Source organism: Diadema setosum, chromosome 1 (genome assembly GCF_964275005.1).
Source record: "Diadema setosum chromosome 1, eeDiaSeto1, whole genome shotgun sequence".
Lineage (NCBI taxonomy): Eukaryota > Metazoa > Echinodermata > Echinoidea > Diadematoida > Diadematidae > Diadema > Diadema setosum.
The window spans coordinates 6,450,773-6,471,933 of NC_092685.1; the positions used below are offsets into that span (position 1 = coordinate 6,450,773).

Sequence of the window (21,161 nt, forward strand, 5' to 3'; positions counted from 1 at the left end):
GTATTGTTAGATTTTTAAAATATGGGTAAACCCTAATGTGTTTTATCAAACTGCTTTTTAGGATAAATTGTCTTTATGTAGTAAGGATTCGAAATATCTCCTCATATTTTAACGAATAGGCCTATGGTATGGTAGGATGCTTTGTGATAGAACTGAACTGTATACTTAGGCTAAATAGGCCTCATAGAGCTGTATTCGATATGTAAATACAGCTCTATGGTAGGCCTACATATTTTTTTTTCGAATTTCATAACTCGAATTTTTTAATCACTGTTCCCTAAGGTAAACTGATAGTGGCTTTAGGTCTAAATGCACAGCATCATAAAAATATTGTTATTTCTTTTTACTTTCAGTAAATTTTACTAGCGCCATCATGTACAAATTTGTACGTGGAATACGTGCGAGTTCACACGCCGAACTACGTGCGCGTTCGAAGTGCTACACTGTGGTGAAGCAGTACGCGTACGTACAAGCGTATGAAAACATTATGTGGAGTGCGAGTGAGTACAGCGCGCATTGCTGTATGTACGATCTTTGAGTGCGAGTAAACTTGTGGCGCTTTTTGAGAGAGACGTCCAAGAAGAGCCTGTGAAAGGTGACTGGTTTTTTTTATTCCTAATTTTCTTCTTCATCGTTTATTAATACATTAGTAAATCCATTGTTGTGGTCATCAGTCATTACTGTCCATACTGGGCGAACGTGTAGAAACTATTTACAATGACAACAAATGATTCTGATTCTGATAATCATGTCACCACATTTGTCAGTCGATCTCTGAAGCTGTGATCTGTACGAGAATGAATCGAATGCAATGTGTATTGTACGCTACGTCCGTACATAAGTGTGCACATTCGCTTTTGTTTTGATAATCAGTAGCGATAGCGCGCCGTATAGTAGTACAACAGACTTCAGTGTGTGCTTGGCCTGCTTGCATGATCCCTTGAACAGAGTGTCTTTGGAGGAGAAATAGTTAAAGCAGGAAAGTAGGCCATTTTGAGTTATTTGTAGCTCATTTATCGGGCAGTGGGAGATAATTCAGAAGAGAAATAAAGGAGAGAGCCTTATTTGAAGCCAATTGATTAGAATTGATTGAGATTTTTAATGAATGTAGAAATCCTGCCAGTTAATAAACTTTTAGTGCCCCATAATGTGGCACTGGCAGTGCAGTGCCGTGGCAGTGCACGTGCAGTGAGTGGTCTTGCACGGGGCCGGTCTTTGACATAATCTAGCTTCGAAATATTCTTTCCCTGTTCGTCCTCCCAGGCCCCAGACTGTTTATTACCTCCGTGGTCCAAGAATGCGCCATAGTAGGCATCAAATGCGCACAGTTTCTGATTGGTTTCCACATACAGTTTCGATTTGAAACCTGTGCGCGTGTGCTAGCAATTTTAGCAGGTAGCAGTTTAGACTTTTGACCAGGCACTCTTGATGCGCGACATTGTGTGGCGCCTGATTGCTTTCTAGTGGGCGCGTTTCCCTCGGACTCTTTTGCTTGCCACTACACACAGCGAGCAGCAAAAGGGCGCCTTGACCAAAGGCTAAAAACATTGTGACTTTCATGCGTATTCATATCGCCATCAATGTGCAAAGAGCCATGCAAAGGTTGTTTTGAAAAACGAAGGAATGAACTGGAGGTATTGAGACGAACTTGTAGAAAAACATCTTTTCAAGACCATGGGATCAATCTCTAAATGAGCAAGTGCACAATGGGTAGGAATTAGATTAACTATACACAGCCCTGTCGCTGTACACAAGTGTCGCGACAGGGCTATATTGACTGGGGCGCCGACACTATTCTGAATTTACTACAGTATATTTGTTACTCAGACTATGTAAATGAAAACTTTATCTATTTAGCTTCCGTCTTTAGCTATTGATATTGACATACAGATATCACAACTTACCGAAAATGAAGCCTTTTTTGGTCGTATACGCTGCAGAAATCGTAGAAATCGCAGAAATGATTTGAAATGTCAGCGCAGCACTGCAAAATGGTGGGCAAAGGGGGCGCTGTCCACCGTGCGGGTGTACAAACTTTAGCAGCGCAATTTGCATCGTTCAAAGTTGGGAAAGATTTATTTTGAATCGCCCAGCGATGATAACAGCATTCCAGGTTAAGATTAGACTTTTTGCTCAGTGTCTGTTGCATGAGGGCTCACTATGGACTGATATGCCATGCTCATAGTCCAAGCATTTCAATTCGCGTGAGTGATTTGTAAAATTTGTGTTAAGAATGAAGAAATTTTCCACAGTTTTGTTGTTGTGTGGCCATGTTCAATGGTCTTTAATAGATTGGTGTATCACAGTCCGTCTGACGCGTCTGGTCGGGCTAGAATTAGATATGGAAAACTGTAAAAGTGGATACTTTCGCGCTACTAATTTTTCGCACTTGGCCAGGTGAGAAGAGGTTGCCGTGTTTTTAATTCCGCGGAATCAAGACATCAACCACAGAAACATACGGCATGCAAAAATATTCGCGTGCTTTTATTTTTGCGCTAGTTTCTGGTTGCGTGAAATACGTGAAAATTTCAACACCATGAAAATTTCCACTTTTACAGTACAGGTATAGTTTAAAAGTAAACCATTTGCTAGTAAAATAGGACACTTTGAACATGCTTGAATTTGTCTTTCCTTTTTCATTGTACAGAGACACCACTTTGTTGACTTAGGGCACTTCCACAGTATAACCATGTGAAAGAGCTCCCTGGGGTTACCCCTCCCCCTTCCCCAAGTCTGGCACCTTGCCATTGTAGGATTTTGGTTCTTTCTTGATTTTTTTTTTTTGATTTTTTTTTTTTTTCAGATAGTGGTGACACAACACACAGTCAAACTACCTTCTCCTAACTGCGCATTTTGTTTTATTTTGTTTTTGTGGTTGTGTGCAGAAAATGGCAGGCAGTTTCTTCTGCTACCACTACTTTCACTGATAAAAATACTAAACTTTGATAGCCTTTGTCACCATAGAACCAAAAAAATGATTGAACAAAAAGAGGGGCATGACAGCTAAAAAGACACCTTTGCAAAGGTGTACATGACACAGGCGCATGACGGCCAATAGAACATTCATTAGTACACTACTTTTGTCACCATAGGCGCATGACGGCCAATAGAACATTCATTAGTACTCTACTTTTGTCACCATAGAACCAAAAAAATGATTTAACAAAGAGGGGGGCATGACAGCTAAAAGAACAAGAACACACCTTCGCAAAGGTGTACCTGACCACAGGGGCGTAATGGCCAATAGAGCATTCATTAGTACTTTTGTTAATTACATCCTTAAATAGTAACAGTCTAGTGATTTTGTTTTCATACATATGATATTTCTCTGGCAAATTAATTTTCAAGATTTAAAAAAAAAAAATATATGTCTTCAAACTGAAAATAAAATGAAAACAGCTTTTGCAGACTTTGTGTAGAAAGTAATATATTCAAACCATCATTCTTTTGGCAATAACCTCACCAATGATTGTGATAAAAGCTGAATTACTAGATGTTGCTTCATGTCTATGGTTATATATAAAAAAAGAAAATAAATAAAACTTTCCCCACATAGGGTACACACGTAAATTCTACTGTACCTTTGCCCTCAGTTACACTCGGTAACATCCCAATTCCTTATTCTGACCTTTGCAGCTTTTGCATTAGTGTAACTCTACTCAGCAATGGCCCGTACCAAGCAAACAGCCCGTAAGTCTACTGGAGGAAAGGCTCCAAGAAAGCAGTTGGCCACAAAGGCAGCTCGCAAGAGTGCCCCATCCACGGGTGGTGTGAAGAAACCACATCGATACAGGCCAGGTAACAAAAGCAGATGTCTGGACATTGAACATGTTGTATTCTATATCATCACTGTTTTGTGATTACATGTGTATGGTTTAATCACGCTGTAGAGAGCAAATACAAAGTTCTGGTAAACCACCAAAAATGTATAACGCAAAATTCGGCTTTTCATTTTGGTTTGGAAGATCATATAAAAAGAGACACAGATTGTTTGAGTAATGACAACTTTATCATTGACATATTAATTCAATGAATGATGCAGCCTAGTGTATTGTCATGAAATTTCAAGAACATGTGTGGGAACAAATTTTGGTACTACTTCTCAAAGAGATGAAAGTGGATGAAAGCCATTGCAATCAATGACTGTATAGGCCAATATTTCGCGAGGTTTTTATTTTCGTGAATTTCGCGAGTCGGGTGCTACTTGCGTAGTTAAAGACGCAAAAATATTGACTCTGGTCCCGATGTGAATGTGACGTGCGTGTACACTTCTCCGTTCAGTTTAGGACTCCACAATCGTGAATTTAACCACTTGCGAAATCGTCGGGAATTCCTGATTTGCAAAATTTTAGACTCGCAAAATACTTGTATATGACGTATACAGTAGAAAAAATTACCAATCTCATATTTGCTCGTAGTGGTGTCTTTCTAAAGAGCATAAGGTGGATGTTCGTTAATCTCATGTACATACAAAATTGATTTGAGTTCATTTTTTTCTTTCCTTTTTTGTACAGGTACTGTGGCTCTCCGTGAGATCCGTCGCTACCAGAAAAGCACTGAGCTGCTCATCCGCAAGCTGCCTTTCCAGCGTCTGGTTCGTGAGATCGCCCAGGACTTCAAGACAGAGTTGCGATTTCAGAGTGCTGCAATTGGAGCCTTGCAGGTCAGGATGATTTTCAGGCTGCCATTCGAATGTTTTAGTTGCTGTATTTTTTTTTCTTTTTGGTGAAGGTAGTTAGTCCCTCTAAGCTTAATGTGGAAAAATGACATCTACTTACAACAATAAGCTTGCTGTCCAGCTTCAATATTCTTCTGTAACAAAGAGAAGTTATCCTGACTTATATACATGTATTAACCAATAATTCTGTTTCCTTTTGCAGTTTTAACTAGGCTGTGTGCATACCTATGGGATTCATAACTGTCATTTCCTTACTGAAAGTTTGCTTTGGCCAAGGGAATAAGATGCCACATTTACTTCAGGGAAAATGGACAACATGTCTGCCTTAATTGGGCTTACTGTTTTGCTTTTGTTTGTATGTTTCTTTATTCTGATGATGATGATGACTGTAAATGTTCAACCATTTCCTTGTGCTTGATTCACATGCAACTCTGTTGATACTTGACATACTTGCCAACTAATAAGATTTTATCAGATTCAGTAAGATTTTTTACATTAAAAATAGCAAAATAAGATTTTCTGTCAGAGAAATAAGTTTTTAAAAAAATATTTAGATATACCTTTCATGTGTATTTTCTGAAGATTTGACTGAAAGTAAGAATTTTAACTTCAGTTTGCATATAAAATAAGATTTTTGCAATCCACGAGTAAGATATTTCATCTTGAAATGTTGGCAGGTATGACTTGACTGGCAGTTAGAGAGCACAGCAGTGGAAAAAAAAAAAGAGTTTGATACAAATTTGCATTGGGTAAATGTATAACGTTTGGTGTATGCAATTGCGTATGCAATTACTAGTTTGTAATCAGATTGTTTCTGGAACCTCTGCAGGAAGCCAGTGAGGCCTATCTGGTAGGTCTTTTTGAGGACACCAACCTGTGTGCCATCCACGCTAAGCGGGTCACCATCATGCCCAAGGACATCCAGTTGGCTCGCCGTATCCGCGGGGAGCGTGCTTAGAGGCTCTGTGTGTAATCAGCATTCTCATAGCATCCACTGTTTATGTCTGCTTTCTGATTTTGTCAAGTTGTATAGTTCTTGCTTCATTATCACATTAATTAGAAGGATGTTGAGCATCAACAATCTCAATCCATCATGTTGAGTACCTGTTTTTGTGTGAAAATCTGTTTGCTATTATGAAAGTACAATGTTTTTGAATCACGTAGGCATTAGTTGTCTTCAACTGTTTCGTGAATGTATCTTTGACATTATTATCTTGGAAGGGAAATTCACTTTTGTAGATTTCTTTTCACATTATTGCACCCATACTTTTTACTTGTGTTTCATGTACAGCATTTGTGTCAGTGGGAGCCCTATGTGTCAAGCCATATTTTAAGATACTCATGAAATCTACAGATAACTTCATTGTCCCCTACCTCCTTGCCTCCTTCCCTATCCCCCTCCCCTTTGTTTTGTTTGTTAGTTTTTTTCTCTGCAACTGATGTACTGTTTGTATCATTAGTTGAAACATTTGACAATTTCATTTGTTTTCCTTGTAAGTTGTGAATGATTAAAAAAAAAAAAATATATCTTAAAGACAGAGGCTCTTCACATTGTTAACTTTTTCAGGCTACAAAATTACATGCAGGAATATTTGATATAATACAGATGGAAATACTCATTCATCTATAGATTAGAAGACCCAGTATTGTTTGAAGTTTGTATAAAGACAAGACATATCCAGTTCTATTTGCAGTTCCTTAAAGGGAAGGTAAACCCAAAGAGCAATGTGGATTGAGTGAAAGCAGCAACATTAGTAGAACACATCAGTGAAAGTTTGAGAAAAATCGGACAATCGATGCAAAAGTTATGAATTTTTAAAATTTTGGTGTTGGAACCGCTGGATGAGGAGACTACTAGAGGATATGACGTATGAGTGGACAACAATACAAAGAAAATATAAAGGATATTCAACAAAAATTCACTTTTCTAGAATTATGAAAGAGCAGTGGACCAACCGCTTTCAGAAAGCAGGGGGAACAATTGCTACCCTTAACATATGTCAATATCAAGTTGATGGAATTTGTAATTTTCATGAAAAATGGATATTTGTAGTATTTTCTTTATATTTTCTTGATATTGTAGTCCACTCATACGTCATAACCTCTAGTAGTCTCCTCATCCAGCGGTTCCAACACCAAAACTTTAAAAATTCATAACTTTTGCATCGATTGTCCGATTTTCTTCAAACTTTCACTGATGTGTTCTACTAATGTTGCTGCTTTCACTCAATCCACATTGTTCTGGGTTTTATCTTCCCTTTAATTCTAGTAAATATTTGTTCAGAATATTCCTCATACTGTAATATCACAATGTTTATGTAAATAGTCTTCTTTCAGGCATTGTGCTGGTAAGTTTGTGAATGTGTTTGTGTGTTTGTATTTATCTTACATCATAAGGAGATTAAGACAGTGGTGCTGTGGGTTGTTTTCATGTTTTAGAGTTTATTCTAGTATTCCCCCGTAGTATAATGAGCATTTCAAGCATGATTGATGGTGGTCGTTTTTTCCTTACGCCATTCTACATGGGTGTAGATCTTTTCATTCCCAATTTTCAGTGTTTTTGTGCATTTGAACTATTGGCTCTCCTGACTTCTCAGAAAGTTTGCAGTATTCAAGAATTATGCAATCTTTTACATCTTGATATCGTAGTTAAGTTTTGTTATTGCCATCTGATACCTTATGCGGTCATGTGTTCAGTAATGAAGTTCTGTAGTACAATGTTAACGATTCACTTTTACAAGAACTCATTTTCAGTAAATTGTACTGGTAAAGGTACATTACTATTTGTTTTTCCTCCATTTGGTTGCAGTTCTTTGGTGAGGGAGACTTTCTGAGATCTAATTAAATTGGTAAATAATTGCACGAAAAGCTGTCAGACCAAGCTTTTGTATGATATGACAAATGATGATGTCTTGGAGTACAGACATCTCCTTGAATGGAGCACTCGGCAGCCAGAAGCATTTTCTTGATGGAATGGCATACCAGTATTCTATTTGTTTTGAGTCCCTCAACTGAAGTAACTCACCTTTATGCCTAACAGCTTATATTAAATTACATCTTTAAAAAGGGGAATCTTTGTATTAAACAGCATAGAGAGAGAGAGAGTGAGAGAGAAGAGGAGAGGAGAGAATGGTATCATACATATTTGTTCAAATTTTATGTTTCCATTACCCTTGTAAGTTGGGAATGATTTCCATTAAGGGATAATTTACCCAAAAAATAAATGTTATTACGACTATGAACCATTGTGCTAATGCAGCAGATCAGGAAATGAATCTGAGCAGAGTTACTTCCTGTATGAAGCTTCTTATCCTTTAAATCACCAGCAAATGGATGTGTGACGCAGAGGACCAAATTGTCTGCATTTAGTTGCCTCACATTGAAAAATCTGTGGCCAGCTATGATTGAAAAATATATTCAGTGGTATGATGTCTGATAAATTCTGATGTCTTTACTGTTCCAGATACATTTGTAGTTCCAAATTCCAGATACAATTAGCAGATGTGAGGCTGATTAAGCATTGTCTCAATAACTTTTTGATCTTTCCTGAAAGGCATCAGTGGGCCCACTTACAACATTACTGTAATCTGTATTGTCAGTAATGTATTCTATTGTGTGTATGATTGAATACAGGACTATAACTACCTCTACATCACATCTTTGCTGCAGTTGGATCGTCCTAAGTGCTATACATACATTGTATAAATCTTCTCCAGCTTTCTCGCTTCATTTTGTTACCGTTCTGAAGACTTAAATGAATGACTGTATTGATAGTGCACATTACCCAGCGTCAAAGAATATCCCACAAATTAAAGAATGGAAAAGGAAGTGACAGACATTCAGCATTATCCGAGTTATGCAGATTAAAGAGAATTTAAAGGAGATTGTGCTAGGTGCACTATTCGAGTGTGGAATTTTTATGACTTTCCAGTCCTGTGCAGTTGTGAAATAATTTGCTTTTCCTCATTCCGCAGCCTTTTAGCAAATTGTAGTACATGTAGTTTTACAATAAAAAAACAACAACTAATGGTGTAGTGAATATTTAGTTGTTACATCATGCATCATTATTTCAGTCATGCTCTGTTCTGCACAGAGTGCATTGTGATCTGTACAGCACAAACTGGAGAACTTTGGTGTGTTGGTGCAGTTGTTGGTGATAATGGAATACACTTTTCACACTGTCAATCCCAAGGAAATAGAATGGAGAGGTGGATGATTGAATGTTGATCAGCATGTGAAGTGTTTTGCCTTTTGTGGTATTTGGTTTCATGATGTACATGTAGAATCAAACATTTCATTCTTTCAGAGCCTTGCCATGAGAGTCAGAGTCAAAAGCATTTGTTCTCTGTTCCACACAGGTCTTGTACTTACACATACACATAGACCATTTTTTTATATACAGTGTATATGGTATATATGTATAAGTATTATGTGTGTGTGCATGTATGTGTGTGTGTGTGTGTGTGTGTTATACAAACAAACATGCGTACACAGCCTTCACAGATATCTTGACTGATGCTCTGGACAATCACTGATAAGGGAGTGGACATACAGCCCTGCATAATTTAGTCTCTGTTTTCATCATGAACTTTGCTATTAAAAAGTATGAATATAAAAAATGTCCATAGTACAGGTATGTATGTTGTGCTTTGATTTCACTGAAATTCTTCAAAGTAACCATTTCTTCCACTGAAACTCACCTTTTATAAAACATTTTATGGAAGATATTGCACGCATATGGCCATTGTATCTGAGGGTATACTTGGCATAAACTGAAAGAAGACATGCAATGCCTTCCAAAATCAGAGTCAGACTTTGTTTCCTCTTCAGGAATCTCAGAGCATTTCTTGGTGCAAGAGATTTCAATCGTTATTTTAGGTACTGCTCTCTTTTTCCATAGATCTATATATGATTCGGCACGCCGTACACCGGGGTACCGTTGTAACCCGGGGTACCGCTTTGTATAGCGCCATCTCATGCCCATTATTTATAATGCATATCCGAATTCAGACACGCCGATTCTGAATTCGGATACGGCAAAGTCGTCGCAATGAACTAGCACCATATAGGTGTTTTTCGAAGTACCGGTACACTTGCATGCATTAATTGATGCATAATCACAAATAAGAAAACATTTTTGTGCATAATAATACTAAAAAATATTTTGACACATTTTTTGGTAAGCCAGGGTACAGCGCTGAAAAAAAAAATAATCAATTCAACACAATGGCGAATTTTCATTTGGTACCCCAGGGTACCAAATACTGCATCATATACAAGATATCATAGGCCATTCCGACTGCAATACACTTGACAGAATAAAGAGGAGGGGGAAGGGGTGGAGAAGAGGGAGGGGGCCGATGAGAAGGAAGTCGGTATGAAATTTACTCCTAACACGCAGAGATGCCAAGTTCAAAAAACTTTTATGAGTGAGATTTTTATGACTCGGCGTCTCGGCGCTCGCGCGCATGCGCACGCGAACGAGGAGGGTGTCCCCCTCCCGTGGTAGGGAGCTTTTTTAAATCATTAGCTCTTAATGATGCGATCTGGTGCATACTTAAGTGACTATTTTTTTCTAATTTTGAAAGGCAAAAGGGAAATATATACCTTCAATTGCAACTATCACTCTAATCCTTTGAGATATGCTCCTTATTTTTGGCCCAAATTGCAGACTTCACCAGATGCGTGAGAAAAATGGGTGCCATGCGTGAGATCGTGAGACAGACCCTAAATGCTTGAGTCTCACGCAGAATGCGTGAGACTTGGTAGCTCTGAACACGTACGCATTAATTTTATCTATCATATCAATAATTAGAATGGTTTTGTGTAATTGTGTGTTACTATTACAGCATTGCTGTACAATTGCTGACTTTTTATTCGATGACTTGACTCAAACCATGAGAAATTCACCACTGATTACCACCTGAAAAACAAACAAACAAACTAAAACAATTAAATGAGATTTATTTTTTTTTTAAATGTCTGCATTTGTTGCGCTCATTTTGCGAGCGTGATCCTTCTCCCTTGTTGCGTAACGTCCGGAAAGGCTTTCAAAACTGATGTAAATATTGCATGCCTAGCTAGTAGTGCATCGGATCCGTACACGCTGCGCCAGTAGTACAGTCGTCGCTGCTTGTCGCGTTACTCGATCGCGCCTGTGAAGATGAAGTCACGATTTACGACCATTGACCTTCGGGCCCTGCTGTCTGAGATTGGTACAAAGTAAGAATAATGTTTTTGGATACCTAGCTCTGTTTTAACTCGATATGATGTTTTCTGATAATGTAATTATGACAAACATTGATACAGAGACAGAATGCTACCACTGTATATTATGTAGTGTAGTCCCACACCATCTGATTTATGTTACCATGAACCAGGTAGGTGGATTGAAGAGGGCGAGGCGAGGGAGCATAGCATGAACACTAGATCTAACACTTCTGCATGTGCAGTAGAAAACACCCCCTTTAGATTTACTTTGTAGGTGTAGAGTCTAGAAGAATACTCTTAGTCTAATACAACTTTTACACAATGACAATTGCACAGCCACAAGTAATTGGATCTAGGCTAGAGTAGAACCACTAAAATAAACGCATAATTTAATAGAACTCTAGTTTCTATCTAAATTAATTGGCCATATCCCTACATATAAAACATTAAAAGGTATCAGTGCAGTTTACTGAGTAAACATTGAAACAACTCTTTTGCGGCACGGTGCCTGTTTCTGGCAGTAGGGGCACTTTCATTCATTCATAAAAGTAAAACAGCTAATTACAATCAACGATGATCATCATTTGTGCTTTAGTCCCACTTGAAAAACACAAGCAGGAGTTACTCGCAAATGTTATGGGAAATGACACCTGATAATTAAGGCATTTTCATCAATGAATAAAATGGCCCCTGCCGCAAATAGACATCTTGTACAAAGCCTGCCGCAAACGGGGTGTTTTGCTCCAGTAAATTTCTAGGCATCTATTGAAACATTTACCTTATATAAATGCAGCTATGTCACAGCACAGCTGCAGCAAGTCACGTCAGACTGAACAATTGCCGTTGAAATACATCAAAAAAAGTAAATAAAGTATACTAGAAGGGACTCTGTAAGACCATTATGTCTATGATTTGACTATTAAGTGTATTCTGAATTAATTTCATTTACATACGCTTGGTAGCTGAGACCTACCTAAATCTAATCTTGATTATTTATGTTTTTTTCTGTTTTTGATGTTATTAATTCTAACTTCCATAATTTACAAATACAATGTGTCGAAAATGATGATTTATCGCTTTGTGTGCACACTGAGTGTAAATCACTTCTCTCCACACTGTTTACCCTCGTAAAGTTAGAAGTCATCAGCATGATAATTGCTGGACACACACACAAAAAAGTCCCGCTTTTGGCCGTGCGGCTGTACACTCCAGCCCCAGCAGCGTACACAGAGAGGATTCTGTATCGATACTCATGTAGGGGCTGTAAACAAGTGATAATTTGAATTAAACTGTGTAATCAGGGCAAGTATATCCTGCATAATCTTCCCTTTTATAGTTTATTCATTTTGTGTCTTTTCTTTTGCCATCCCTTGAAATATCAGATTGCTTGGACTGCGTGTGCTCAATGTGTATGATGTCAACAACAAGACCTACCTGATCAGACTAGGAGGGTGAGTACCAGTAACTGGTAAAAAGGTAGTCACCCACATTTATCAAATACCACCGAGTGTCAGGAAACTTGTGGAAAATATTGTAGAATGGAAGGTTATTGTCCAGATCTTGAGATTATTTCTTATAGAACAGAAAAATATGCATTCTTTTGTTGGTTTACTATGTCAGCAGACATTTGAGAAAATGACTGCAATATCTGATGGAAGCCAGCAAATGGTGTGAGAAATTCCATTTTCTGTTTCATCAGGTCTGATCAGAAGGTTGTCTTGCTCTTTGAATCGGGCACACACATCCACACCACCTCCTTTGACTGGCCCAAGAGCAACATGCCCTCCAACTTTGCCATGAAGCTGAGGAAGCATCTGAAAGGACGCCGCCTGGTTGAAATCAAACAGCTTGGTGTTGACCGCATTGTTGACCTCCAGTTTGGTTCGGACGAAGCAGCATATCATGTCATTGTGGAGCTCTATGACAGGGTAAGGAGTTTTTTTGTATTTTTTTTTTTGCTTCAAAGCTGTATAGCTTTATACAGAAACACTATAGATAGAAGTGCAGTACAGCAAAGTTGTAGAAAAAAATTGCAAGCATTCTGTGATGTACGTTTTACGACAGAGCACACAAAATTGCATTTCCAAGAGACTGACTCTTGCACACCACATGTGTATTCACATTAGCATCAAACAAATCACTCAAATATGTGATGTACTATAAAAGTGGAAATTTTCGCGGTGTTGAAATTTTCGCACATTTCGCGCAACCAGAAACTAGCGCGAAAATAAAAACACGCGAACATTTTTGCTTGCCATACGTTCCTGTGCGTGATGTCTTGATTCCGCGGAATTAAAAACACGCGAAACTCTTCTGACCCGGCCTAGCGCAAAAAATTAGTCGCGCGAAAATATCCACTTTTACAGTATATGATTTTGATAACCGGTATTCCATACAAGGTGCAACAAGTGAAAAGGGTAGTTGTCATTTTATGTACATTGATTTAAAGCAGAGTTTGAATTAAAGAGCTATGAATGTCATTTTGGGGGTTTTAGAACCAGATCAGAACAAGTTTTTGTTTTGTTTTGTTTGATTTTTTTTTTCTCAGTGTGTGTCTCATTTACAGTATTTTCCATGAAGTTGATTTGATTGATTAAATATCATTTGGCTCTCACCACTTTCTACAGGGTAACATTGCCTTGACTGATCATGATTACACTATTTTGACACTGTTGAGGACCCGAAAGGACAGTGAGGATGTTCGTTTTGCTGTCCGGGAGCGATACCCCATTGATGCAGCTCGTCGGCCACCAGCCATTCCACCTATAGAAAGGTTAGCTGATCTCAATCAGAATTAAGGGAAAAAAAAAATTAGAGCAACTGCAGTCACCCTCTCTATCAAGCCATCCATATGTCTAGAAAATTTGAAATGAAAGGGATGGTACAGTATTGGTGGAGGTGAGAACTGGGCTTTAACTTGTTTGTGAGATACCAAGAAAACACTTATGTAATAGTACAGAGCATATGATTTTAAGAGGAATTCAAAGTTTATTTGATGAAAATTGGGTTCTGAATGACAGAAACATCCAAAAACAAAGTAAAACAAAGCTATCGTAATAAAGTGTGGGTCTCACACTTATTAAAATCGCTCTGTTTTGGATATCTCAGCCATTCCAAAACCAATTTTCATCAAATGTTGAATTCCTCATGGAATTACATGCTCTTTCATATTTCATAAGAGGTTTCTCATTATCTCACCAAAAAAATGTTAGAAACCTGAAATTAGGTCTCAACCAAAACTATAAGATCCCTTGAAGTTACATTTAACAAATGTTACCTCAAGCTTCTTACTGGTACATAGCAATGACAAATGAATATTTATTTTCAATTCAATTCAATTCAATTTATTCATTTCATAAAATCACATATAAAACATTTACATAAATGTGTGAGTCAAAGGAGGAAATCACGCAAAAGCCCAGGGCTTGGAAATGGAGATTACCTTTACAATATAGTTTAAAATCACAGTTTTGAATGAAACATATATATATATATATATATATATATATATATATATATATATATATATATATATATCAAAATAGAACTTAGATTAGAGACCGTTACAAAATCAACAATATATCATGATGGAAACAGGAAACAGGAAACAAAACAACGACTAAACTAATACAATATATTACAATACAATACAATACAAAACAAAACAAACAGGCAGGGTATTTGTCAAAGGTTTGTATGGGAATTGCACAATTTTCATCATTCATTCATATATAATAAACAATCAGTACAGATTAAGAAAAAGCTGCTTATATTGAGTCATAAAAAGATTCAATGTGTTAGCAGTTTTCAGTTTCATGCTTAGCATATTCCACAATTTAGCCCCTTTGTACTTTATTGAGTTGGATTGACTAATTTTCAGACGATAAAAGGGTGAAACATAACATTGTTTATTTCTAGTATTGAAAGAATGTTTCTTGGCATGAGTAGAAAAATAATCATTGAATATATCTGGCATTTTGTATTTATACATACTCTTTGGGAATGATAATTCTAATTCTAGCTTCCAGTTATCATTAAAGTGTCTAATATTGAGAATGAAAGTTACGCTCTCACTACAAATGTTCCCCACAAAATGTTGTGCTAACCACAGGAGCTGTCCTTTTATGTGTCAGTTATCCTGAGTTTGCTTGAGAAGGCCCATTTCTGTTTGGGAATGAGGACTACAGCACTTCACAGTGAACAGTCTAATAATTAGACTTAATGTCATATTTCTAGTTTCACATCTTTAAATTGTAGCTTTGTGATAACTCCAGGAACCTTTGACAGAATTTCTTTAGACACAACAGAACAATGAAAGAAAGAAACTAAACACATTTTATCCAAGTTTTGCTGTAAATCCATTGATTGATTTTTCTTCTTCTGTTTCTCTGTTAACCCAGAGTACAAGAAATATTAGCAAGTGGTAAACCAGAGGACAACATTCGAAAGCTTCTCAATCCACATTTCAGTAAGTTGTTATTTATTCTGATATGTCTTCCGGCAACCTTGTGAATAAAACTTTTTGTTACATTCCTATTGATGAATTGATTGTTTAATTCTAATAATGATCTTACCCACTAAATTGATAAATTACCTGATGTTTACATGGTTGATTGATATGTTTCACATTTTCAACAGAGTATTTTAGGGATGAAGAGCAATTATAGATAAGACAGCAATATACAAAGATCAAATGAAGTTCCTTCATTGTAGGATAAAATGCGTATATCAATTTAAAGTGCAGTTGTTTTGCTGAATATGTTATTTGATGTCATTGTCTGCGTGCAGTTATACAAATTTAAGCAGACTTGGTGTCATGGTGAGAACTATTTGGTTTTTTTTATGCGTGAAATAATTCTGACTTTGCATGAAGTTGCACAAATGAGAATTTAAACTGTTACACCTCTATAACAACCATCACTCCCAGAGGGTACTTTACCACTTCAGGGCTTATATTTGTCCATAAAAAAAATTATAATAATAAAATAAAATAGAAATATTCCAAACTTATTTCTAAGTATTAATTGCAGATTTGTGGTATTTGACTCTGCTATAACTATGTATGGTTATACTCTGATCACATTCCAGTCATTTGTCTCTACTCTCAATGCTCCAGTTTATGGACCAGCCCTGATAGATCACTGTTTGCTCAGCCAGAACTTCCCGTCAAATGCAAGCAGAAAGAATGGATTTGACATTGATCAAGGTACAGTAAGGGTACCGGTTTTCGACACTTTAGCACATTTCCTTGTTTACCATCAATACCGCACCGTTTTACCTCGGAATTTCGACATGAAGTTGAGCTACAAAGGCCAATAATAATATGCCTTAAACGAATTCCAATTTGAATGCACTCGTGTTCAATTTTAGCGATTTCCGTCACGCCGTCGCTGGCATCAGATTTCGACACCCAGCATCATTTTTCGACACAATCACAGCGCGCATCACACAGAAATCACATGGCGCGTACAGTACGCGTACACTGCATTGTGGACGCAAACTAGCAATCATACCGCGCAAGCACTTGTTGTTTCCTCTATAACGTGTCTTGATATGGGAATGTCGAAATCTGGTGCCACATTCTCAAAGCCAACTCTTTCTACAAGTTTGCTCATTTATCACAAATTCAGCCATGATATTACTAAAGACGATTATGAAATCAAACATCAAGATTTGGCAAACAAACTGATACTAAAGCAAGATAACCGGCACGGGTGAATTTAATTTTACGGCGATGTATACAAAATGCGTCATATTGTTTTGAACCCCTAAAAATGGCTGACATTCACATTTCTGCTGACACTGTGTTGCTTTTCTCCTAAATATTCTACCGTCGGATTATATGATGACAAGTGTCAAACGGTGTTTATATAAGACTAGAAATGTGATTGATAACTTGGTTGATTGCTGAAGTCAGACGTTTGTATTGAGTACAAAATTTTATAAGAATTATCTGCTGGGTGTCGAAATCTGGGTCCTGTTGAAAACTGGTGCACTAACGGTATTCCTCCTAGCAAGAGAGTTTGTCCCATCCAATAGAATATTTGTTGGTTGAGAATCGTGAGTATTTGATTGGCTGTATGCTGAACTAATGCTCCTTTCTTATCCAACAAATGATGTGTATGCAGAGTGTGGCTGCAGTACATTCTGTCAACCAAGTTTTTACCATAAGCATTGATAAAGATGATGTAATCCAATATACATACTGAGGGTAGCCCTTTCATTGCTCTTCCATTATGCTCGGCCATTATTGTTTACCCCAGCTCGGTCAGATACCCATTTTCACACTAGCGTCTCATCTAAGAATGAAAGCACTCATCTTATTTAGATTATGGATTTCCTGTTTAAGATGTAAGAGTCTCATCTGCTCTACCACTATAGTCCCATTCTATAGTGTTTTGTGCGTCAAACTAAATGGAAGACCAATAATGTTCATGTACAGTTAATTGGAAAGAATGACATGAAGACATGGTTATGTCACTTTCTCACGCATGTAAGCCATTGAAAGAGTGAGAACAACATGTATGCATTGTTTTTATAGCGCATGAAAACTACTAGTATTTGAGAGCAATAGACGTTATAACTGTGTTTACCTTGTATGGTTGTGTTGTAACGAAGTGTAGGTGTAGTGTAATCAAGCTTGAGACCTCAAGTACACCATTATAGTTTTCTCCTCAACCCCCCCCCCCCTCACTCTTCTTTTTCTCTATTTCAGATATGCCTAGGATCATGGCTGCATTAGAAGATGGTGTAACTTACATGGAAAAATCTGGCTCAGTATGCAAAGTGAGTTTTGTGGTGAAGTGACCAACTGTTGCTCCTCATTAATGGGCAGTGGTGAGAGAGTGTGCCAGTATGGGATGATCTCATCAAGTCTTGCCATTTTGTCATCACTGAGAAAGAAACTGAAACTTTTTAATCTTCTGAAATATGTTGCCTCTTAAAAAACAGTGATTATAAGACTTCAAAAAATATGCAATCCTATTATGAATTTCACACTTTGATGTTATTTCATGTCATTTTTATGTAAACTCACATATTTAGTCCTCTGATATTTTGATGAGTAATAATAAAAACCAAATTAAATTGAATTGAAATGAGTGCAATTGAAAAAAATAATTTGAACAACAAAGTGTTCGAATGAAAGATTGTTTTTCATTCTGTCCTCTGAAACACTGACGGTGAAAAGTAAAAGACATGTAAAAAGATACATCACCAAATCTCATAGATGTGGTTTCTTGGACTAGGTAAGTTAAACAGGGGATGGTTTTAGCATTATCACCAACTGTACGGTACTAAGAAAAACTGGGGGTCAGAATACAGAGTGCATTTTGTTGTAAAAAAATTTAGAATGCTCCCCATCCAGCTTCTCCTTTCATCATCACCTAAACTGGAATTCTGATTCGCATGAATGAGGAGAAAGACAGGAGTAGGAAGATTATGGTCCATACTAATGCCAGCACTGTCTTGTCTCTCGTCATTGGCGACATGGTTATTTAAAAAATGGCATTGACATTATTGAGGCGTTTTGCCGTTAGAGAGCTTTATACCTGGATCATTGATCAAATATGATGATCTTTAAAGGACAAGTCCACCTTCATATACATAAGGATTGAGAGAATGCAGCAATATTAGTAGAACACGTCAGTGAAAGTTTGAGGAAAATCAGACAATCCGTTCAAAAGTTATGAATTTTTGAAGTATCTGCGCAGTTACTGCTTCATGAGAAGACTACTACAGTATATGATGTCACATGCATACAACGATATAAGGAAAATAAAAAGAGATGTTCACAAAACTTTACTTTTTGAATAAAGTGCATATTTCTTCGACTTCTTACTGACGTATATTAAGGGTAATATTATTCCCCCTGCCTTCTGAAAGAGAGAAGTTGAGTGTTCTTTCGTTATGCAAGAAAAATGGAAATGTGTTGAATTTTCTTTATTCTTTCTTTATATCGTTGTACACATGTGACATCACAAGCCATAGTAGTCTTCTCATCCAGTCGTGACTGAGCAGAAACTTCAAAAATTCATAACTTTTGAACGGATTGTCCGATTTTCCTCAAACTCTCATTGATGTGTTCTACTAATATTGCTGCATTCACTAAACCCACATGTCTATGAAGGTGAACTTGTCCTTTAAAGAACCACCAATAGTTGAAATACAAAATTGTACCACTGGTAGTATTCTGATGTTTAAGCTGAGTAATTGTCCTGCTACAGTATATAATTATTTTCTCAAATTTGCTGAATGAAGATTTGTAGAAATGTGTTGTTTCACTGTTTGCGAGGAATTCATGACAAGAAGCAAAAAGCACCTTACCATACATTCTGTTGTGGTTATATGCTTTGTGATATGTTATTCTTGGTGCAGGGTTACATTATCCAGAAGCGAGAAAAGAAGCCCAAAGCCTCTGAGGATGCCCCAGATGCAGAACTGCTAACGTGAGTCTTGGGATGATGTTCTATTATGTGGCCTGAAGTATGTAGAATTCTTGCTTCCATTGTTGCCAAAGTTGTACTCGGATGTCATCGCTAAATCAGGACTTTGATAATCAGGCCAATCCGCTCTGGTGGGACAACAATATCATGACAGCACTTCTCATCTATATCGCACATTGTATTTTTAGTGTAAGTGACAGCATTCAATGTAGTGCCATGTATGGAACTTTGTATAGTATATGAATCACCATTTAATTAAGTTTGTTGACAATTGCTTTGTCTGGACACAGTTCTTTCCTTCATTATTTCAGATAAAAGACAGAAGCATAGATATGATATATACATGCACACGCACACATTTCAAATAAGATTCAAGTCATCTACAATGATGATAATTCAAGTGACACACTGTCATACATGATTATTCTTTTTTGTTGTTCAACTTTAATTGTCCCCGCCGAACGAGTTCGAGCAGGGGACTATGAAACGGGCTCCGTACGTGTGTGTGTCCGTGTGTCCGTCTGTCTGTCTGTGCGTCCATGTGTGATCAAAATGTTCAATTTGCTACTTCTCTGTCATTTATGAGCCAATTTTGATTCTGTTTGCTTTATATGATAGCACTACATGGGAGCTTTGAAACTTCTACACAGAATTTCAGTCGTGACCTTTGACCTTGACCTTTGACCTATATTGTACATTTTGCTTCAAAATGCTACTTCTTCGCCATTTCTAACCCGATTTCGATTCCGTTTGCTTTATGTGATGGCACTAGGTGAGGGCTTCAAAACTTCTACACAGAATTTTGACTTTGACTTCTTTGACCTTTGACCTTGATTTTTGACCTATATTGTACATTTTGCTACAAAACGCTACTCCTTCGCCATTTCTAACCCGATTTCGATTCCGTGTGCTTTATGTGATGTTACTAGGTGAGGGCTTCAAAACTTCTACACAGAATTTTGACCTTTGACTTCTTTGACCTTTGACCTTGATTTTTGACCTGCCTTGTACATTTTGCTACAAAATGCTACTCCTTTGCCATTTCTAACCCAATTTCATTTCCGTTTGCTTTATGTGACGGCACTACAGTGTGTAGGTGAGGGCTTCAAAACTTCTACACAGAATTTTGACCCTGGACTTCTTTGACCTTTGACCTCGATTTTTGACCTATATTGTACATTGGCTACAAAATGCTCCTCCTTTGCCATTTCTAACCCGATTTTGATTCCGTTTTCTTAATGTGATGGCACTAGGTGAGGGCTTCAAAACTTCTACACAGAATTTTGGCCTTTGACTTCTTTGACCTTTGACCTTGATTTTTTACCTATATTGTAAATTGGCTACAAAATGCTACTCCTTCACCATTTCTATCAAAACCCGATTTCGATTCCGTTTGCTTTTTGTGATGGCACTAGGTGAGGGCTTCAAAACTTCTACACAGAATTTTGACCTTTGACTTCTTTGACCTTTGACCTTGATTTTTTACCGATATTGTACATTTTGCTACTAAATGCTACTTCTGGCGGGGACATATTTTACGCACCGCGTAATTTCTACTTTTCCTTGTTTTAATAGGTATTCAGAATTCCACCCCTTCCTATTCAAGCAGCATGAATCACAACCATACAAGGAGTTTGACACCTTTGACCAGGTAAGGCAGATTGTTCTAACTTTCCCATAGGCATTCCCACGTATACCAGTACTCATAATCAATCACCCTCAAGTAATATGATTTCATTTACTGATTAGATGTTCTCTGTTTCTGAAAGTCTGATTTGGAATTAAGGGAGGCAACATACCATATGAAAGAATTAATTTTGCCCAATTAA

At 37.3% G+C, this 21,161-nt stretch overlaps 2 protein-coding genes across 2 annotated transcripts in view; both read left to right on the plus strand.

Annotated features, from left to right (window-relative positions):
* The first annotated feature begins 504 nt into the window (after positions 1-504).
* LOC140226198 (histone H3.3A) lies at positions 505-6,469 on the plus strand. Its single transcript, XM_072306692.1, has 4 exons — positions 505-595; positions 3,637-3,798; positions 4,515-4,663; positions 5,508-6,469. Exons 2-4 carry the CDS (start codon positions 3,666-3,668, stop codon positions 5,634-5,636), a joined length of 411 nt encoding a protein of 136 aa, XP_072162793.1. The 5' UTR covers positions 505-595; positions 3,637-3,665; the 3' UTR covers positions 5,637-6,469.
* Positions 6,470-10,833: 4,364 nt separating this feature from the next.
* LOC140233727 (ribosome quality control complex subunit NEMF-like) overlaps positions 10,834-21,161 on the plus strand; it is a 36,442-nt gene continuing 26,114 nt past the window's right edge. The window contains exons 1-9 of the mRNA XM_072313831.1: positions 10,834-10,900; positions 12,271-12,339; positions 12,588-12,816; positions 13,516-13,661; positions 15,289-15,356; positions 16,005-16,094; positions 17,604-17,674; positions 19,265-19,335; positions 20,908-20,983. Of these exons, the coding sequence (XP_072169932.1) occupies positions 10,842-10,900; positions 12,271-12,339; positions 12,588-12,816; positions 13,516-13,661; positions 15,289-15,356; positions 16,005-16,094; positions 17,604-17,674; positions 19,265-19,335; positions 20,908-20,983 (879 nt within the window). The 5' untranslated portion in view covers positions 10,834-10,841. The remainder of the gene's footprint in view (positions 10,901-12,270; positions 12,340-12,587; positions 12,817-13,515; positions 13,662-15,288; positions 15,357-16,004; positions 16,095-17,603; positions 17,675-19,264; positions 19,336-20,907; positions 20,984-21,161) is intronic.